The sequence below is a fragment of the Hyla sarda genome, chromosome 7 (assembly GCF_029499605.1).
Source record: "Hyla sarda isolate aHylSar1 chromosome 7, aHylSar1.hap1, whole genome shotgun sequence".
In the NCBI taxonomy this organism is placed as follows: Eukaryota; Metazoa; Chordata; class Amphibia; order Anura; family Hylidae; genus Hyla; species Hyla sarda.
The window spans coordinates 25033600-25040058 of record NC_079195.1 but is presented as its reverse complement, the minus strand read 5'-3'; the positions used below and the strand labels follow the sequence as shown (position 1 = coordinate 25040058).

The window sequence follows — 6459 nt, the reverse complement described above, 5'->3', positions numbered from 1 at the left end:
TTACAGGACACCGAGAGGGACCTTACCTGCCTCCTCGGTGTCTTCTCCGTGCTGGGATCTCCTGCATGGCCGGCGCTCTCCTTCGTCCTCATCACGTTGTCACGCACGCCGTCCCGTCATCCAATAGGAGCAGTGTGCAAAGCGACATGATGATGGTGACGGAGAGCGAGGATACCGGGCAGCAGAAACGTTCCGGAGCGACGGGGACACCCTGGGAATGCAGCAACAGCGATGGAAGGCGACATCCTGGGCAGCGGTGACGAGCGGTGACGGGTCCGGAGCGGCAGAGACACGTGAGTATTACCTCCTATACCAGTGGTCTTCAACCTGCGGACCTCCAGATGTTGCAAAACTACAACTCCCAGCATGCTTGAGAAAGACCAGGATAGCTGGTTGAAACGTTGCTGTAACTTTCAACTGGATATGGAATAAATTAAATTTTTTTGCACCTTTATTGATCTGTGTGCTGCGGATTTCTTCAAATTTTTATCTACATATGGACCATTGACCGGGGTCCGGTTCTGCATGCACCATAACATTGATTTCTCTTGGGGTGCTGCTTCCCTTGGATTGCTATATATATATATATATATATATATATATATATATATATATATATAAATAAATATGAAAGAATTTATATATGGATACCTGAAGATGGTTTAGAACCCTGTGATGTCACACATACTTGTGATGATGTCACCGTAAGCTGAACAAAGAACTGCGCGCCGGCCGCAGTCTCTTCAGTGTGTTTTGCATTCACAACCTGTGGTGTAAAGTGTTTCTTAGAGAGTTTCTATTTGCGATAGAGAATTCAAGATTTTGACCGTTTCTTGTCTGAAGAGAGAACCACAAGGTAAGTCTCAGCCTCTTCTATTCATACATACACAGGGCATTTTGTTTGTTTGTCAGGTTTTTATTTTTTTTTTTTTTTTTTGAATTGCAATGAATTTCCAAAAGAAGAAACAAAAGTTATATTCCTCATAGCATTGTGATAATACTTGGCTTAGGCATTAAACATAATAAAACGCACAGATAGTATCATGACCAGAGCTTTTTTTTTGCAAAACTGCTAAAATGGAATTATGCCCAAAAAAGCCCCCAAGAAAATTAGTCCTTATTCATGATGTTCTAAAAGATATAAGTCTATGAGAAAGATTTGGTGGTGTAGTAAAAGAATGACAGAAAGATTAGGGCAGAAATATAATAGTATATAATAGTATTCTGTGTACTAACAATAGAAATACTCCGGGTACTCCGAAAGGGAAAATGTTCAAATCAACTAGTGGCAGAAAGTCATATAGGGGACGGATAGATCCCAAAGAGGTGGGGTAGGTTCATTAATAGTAAATGTATATAGCGGGATAGCCCAATTGTATCTACAGTATGAACTTCCTATTGGCCAGTGACCTTACAGCCAAGCCCTTATAATCCGCCATTACTAGGACCGGACAGGTTCAGCGTTATCAGATATTACTAGGACCGGACAGGTTCAGGGTTATCAGATATTACTAGAACCGGACAGGTTCATGGTTATCAGATATTACTAGGACCGGAGAGGTTCAGGGTTATCAGATATTACTAGGACCGGACAGGTTCAGGGTTATCAGATATTACAAGGACCGGACAGGTTCAGGGTTATCAGATATTACAAGGACCGGACAGGTTCAGGGTTATCAGATATTACTAAGACCGGACAGGTTCAGCGTTATCAGATATCACTAGGACCGGACAGGTTCAGGGTTATCAGATATTACTAGGACCGGACAGGTTCATGGTTATCAGATATTACTAGGACCGGACAGGTACAGGGTTATCAGATATTACTAGGACCGGACAGGTTCATGGTTATTAGATATTACGAGGACCGGACAGGTGCAGGGTTATCAGATTTTATTAGGACCGGACAGGTTCAAGGTTATCAGATATTATTAGGACCGGACAGGTTCAGGGTTATCAGATATTACTAGGACCGGACAGGTTCAGGTTATCAGATATTACTAGGACTGGACAGGTTCAGGGTTATCAGATATTACTAGGACCGGACAGGTTCAGGGTTATCAGACATTGGAAACCTCAGGGAAGACGTCTCCATATAAAACACTTATAGAGAAGCGTCTTCTTCTGAGGCTGCGATGGTCTTCGTGTTATCTTGTGGTTCTGTGCTGGACATTTCTGCTCTGTATGAAGGATCTATTGTATAATGACAGGAATGATGACATGTTGTCTAATGTCTTCACTTATCTCTCTCTCTCTAGTGTTTTCAGGCTCTGACCTGTGACCATGGCCTCTCCACAAGACCCATTGCTGAAGGAGGAGGAAGAAGCAATGGAGGACCATAGTGATATGGATGTAGAAAAGGGCGATATCCCTGAGAGGCAGAACCTGCCATCTCTAAGCGTGATGTCCACCGCACGTTCCATCATCACCGTAGTGATCCTCGCCTTTGTTAATTTGCTCATCTATGCAAATCGCTCCAGCGTGGCGGGGGTGCTGCCTTATATACAGAAAGCATATGACACCAATGCTAGTCTGTCCGGCTTATTGAATACATTGTTCATTGGAAGCTACGTGCTGGTCGCACCAATTGCCGGATATTTGGGCGACCACTGCAATAAGAAATATACTGTCTGCGCAGGAGTCATCGTTTGGCTGAGCATGACACTTACCCTGTCATTCATCCCTGACGGGTATTTCCTGCTCTTCCTGCTGACGAGTGGGCTGGTTGGAGCCGGAGAGGCAACTTTCTGCACCATCGCCCCCTCCATCATTGCAGACCTTTTTACAAGTGACCAGCGGACCCGCATGCTGAACGTGTTTTACTCCGTCATACCTGTAGGCTGCGGACTAGGATACATCATCGGGCCCAAAGTGACTGATGCAGCAAGGGGCGATTGGCACTGGGCGTTTCGGGTCACCCCTGGCCTGGGCCTCATAGCTGTGGCTTTGATGCTTTTGGTCACAAAGGAGCTTCCAAGAACGACTACAAACGGGAAGAAGAACAACAAATCCCAGAAGTTTGCCAAATGGACGACAGATCTGAAAAAACTATTTAAAAATCGAAGCTTCATGTTAACCACCATGGGATCGTTGGCTGTATCCTTCATAGTGGGAGCCATAGGTGTATGGGGTCCATCATACCTGACCCACGCACGAACACTCCTACAAGAGAAGGACCCTTGCCACGCTGAACCGTGTGACTATCACGACATCCTAATATTTGGTGTGGTTACAGTAGTTTCCGGCATTCTGGGAGTTGTAGCAGGGTCGGAGATAAGTAAAAGATATCGCAAATCCAACCCACGGGCGGACCCGCTTGTGTGTGGCTGCGCGATGATGCTCTCCTCCCCGTTTCTTCTGTTGGCATTGACTTTTGGCAACATCAGCCTTGTTGCCACCAACATCTTTATCTTCATCGGAGAGACGCTTCTGTCAGTAAATTTCACCCTCATATCTGACATTATACTAAAAGTAGTAACTCCGTGGAGGAGATCTTCAGCTCTGGCCGTGCAGATGACAATCTATCACCTCCTAGGTGACGCCGGCAGCCCGTACCTCATCGGCCTGATATCTGACACCTACGAACGAGGATATGCCAAATCCCCTCTTCTGAAATACCGCAGCCTGGAGTATGCCCTCATGACCTCCACCATAATGGCAGTCATCGGAGGGGCCTTCTTCATGGCCACGGCCCTATTTATAGAGAGGGACGAAAAAGAAGCAGAGATGGAATCTGAACCTCCGTCATCCTCCTCCTCCTCACTGCTTCCTGCCGATGAGGACCGCGCTTCAGACTGAGGAAAAGTCATTGCTTATCTTTATCTCGTTTACTTCATTAAAAAAAAAAAAAATTGCTGCAATTGTTCTCTGTTCCACTTTACCCGTTAAAACATTATTCTCTACCTACCCAACTGTGTCCAAACCCCAAATAGAACAATGTAAATCTCCTCCAAAGACATAAAAAAGACTATGAAGAAGAAGAGGGATATATATGAGTGTGTATGTGTTTGTGTGTATATGTGTGTATATGAGTGTGTGCATGTGTTTGTGTGTATATGAGTGTGTGTATGTGTTTGTGTGTATATGTGTGTGTGTATGTGTTTGTATATGTGTGTTTTTGTGTGTGTATTAGGGCTGCATGATATGGGGAAATTGTGCGATTGCGTTAATGGAGGTAAATATTGTGATTTCGATTTAACGCCTTAACGACATCGGAAGTAAATGTACATCATGGTGTGGTGGTACTTAACACACCACGACATACATCTATTTCATGAACCTGAGCGCAAGCACCAGACGATTTCCACCATTAACCCCTCAGATGCCGTGATCAATAGAGATCACAGCATCTGCGGCAGAAGAGCACTTAATATGGATGAACGGATCGCCCGTAGCGCTGCCGCGGGGATCTGATCATCCTTAATGGCGGCAGGAGGTTCCCTCACTTGCCTCCGGCCGTCTTCTCTGGTCAGAGATTGAGCAGACCAGAGCTGAAGATGACCGATAATACTGGTTAGTGCTATGCCCTATGCCAACCTTTATCGGCTCGGGGCACCAGGGGCGAAAAAATCGCGGGGAACCCCTACCGAAGTTGACGAGCAAAAAAAAAAAAAAGGCAGCAATGTACAATATCCAATGTCTGTTTATCAGTGGGTATGTAGTTTAACCCCTTAAGGACTCAGCCCATTTTGGCCTTAAGGACTCAGACAATTTAATTTTTACGTTTTCATTTTTTCCTCCTCGCCTTCTAAAAATCATAACTCTTTCATATTTTCATCCACAGACTAGCATGAGGGCTTATTTTTTGCGTGACCAGTTGTCCTTTGTAATGACATAACTCATTATATCATAAAATGTATGGCGCAACCAAAAAACACTATGTTTGTGGGGAAATTAAAACGAAAAACGCAATTTTGCTAATTTTGTAAGGTTTTGTTTTCACGCCGTACAATTTATGGTAAAATTGACGTGTGTTCTTTATTCTGAGGGTCAATACGATTAAAATGATACCCATTATTATATACTTTTATATTATTGTTGCGCTTAAAAAAAATCACAAACTTTTTAACCAAATTAGTACGTTTATAATCCCTTTATTTTGATGACCTCTAACTTTTTTATTTTTCCGTATAAGTGGCGGTATGGGGTATCATTTTTTGCGCCATGATCTGTACTTTTTTTTGATACCACATTTGCATATAAAAAACTTTTAATACACTTTTTATAATTTTTTTTTAATAAAATGTATTAAAAAAGTAGGAATTTTGGACTTTTTAAAATTTTTTTCGTTCACGCCGTTCACCGTACGGGATCATTAACATTTTTTTTTAATAGTTTGGACATTTACGCACGCGGCAATACCAAATTTGTCTATAAAAAATGTTTTTTACGCTTTTTGGGGGTAAAATAGGAAAACGGACGTTTTACTTTTTTATTGGGGGAGGGGATTTTTCACTTTTTTTTTACTTTTACTTATACATTTTTTTACAATTTTTTTCACACTTGAATAGTCCCCATAGGGCACTATTCATAGCAATACCATGATTGCTAATACTGATCTGTTCTATGTATAGGACATAGAACAGATCAGTATTATCGGTCATCTCCTGCTCTGGTCTGCTCGATCACAGACCAGAGCAGGAGACGCCGGGAGCCGCACGGAGGAAGGAGAGGCACGGAGGCAGCAGCGCTGCGGGCGATCCGATCGTTCATTTAAATCGCGAACTGCCGCAGATGCCGGGATCTGTATTGATCCCGGCACCTGAGGGGTTAATGGCGGACGCCCGCGAGATCGCGGGCGTCGGCCATTGCCGGCGGGTCCCTGGCTGCGATCAGCAGCCGGGATCAGCCGCGCATGACACGGGCATCGCTCCGATGCCCGCGGTTATGCTAAGAACGTAAATGTACGTCCTGGTGCGTTAAGTACCACCTCACCAGGACGTACATTTACGTCCTGCGTCCTTAAGGGGTTAAGGACACAGCCCATTTTCACCTCTAGGGCGCAGCCCTTTTTTGCACATCTCACCACTGTCACTTTAAACATTAATAACTCTGGAATGCTTTTACTTATCATTCTGATTCCGAGATTGTTTTTTCGTGACATATTCTACTTTAACATAGTGGTAAATTTTTGTGGTAACTTGCATCCTTTCTTGGTGAAAAATCCCCAAATTTGATTAAAAAAATTGAAAATTTTGCATTTTTCTAACTTTGAAGCTCTCTGCTTGTAAGGAAAATGGATATTCCAAATATTTTTTTTTGGATTCACATATACAATATGTCTACTTTATGTTTGCATCATAACATTTATGAGTTTTTACTATTGGAAGACACCAGAGGGCTTCAAAGTTCAGCAGCAATTTTACATATTTTCACAAAATTTTCAAACTCACTATTTTTCATGGACCAGTTCAGGTTTGAAGTGGATTTGAAGGGTCTTCATATTAGAAATACCCCATA

General features: G+C 43.1%; 1 protein-coding gene across 1 annotated transcript; it reads left to right on the top strand.

Moving 5' to 3' along the window:
- The first annotated feature begins 760 nt into the window (after positions 1 to 760).
- Positions 761 to 3834, top strand: LOC130282414 (protein spinster homolog 1-like). The gene is made up of 2 exons (XM_056530635.1): positions 761 to 856; positions 2259 to 3834. The coding sequence occupies exon 2, from the start codon at positions 2284 to 2286 to the stop codon at positions 3796 to 3798; it is 1515 nt and encodes a 504-aa protein (XP_056386610.1). The 5' UTR covers positions 761 to 856; positions 2259 to 2283; the 3' UTR covers positions 3799 to 3834.
- The last annotated feature ends 2625 nt before the right edge of the window (positions 3835 to 6459 follow it).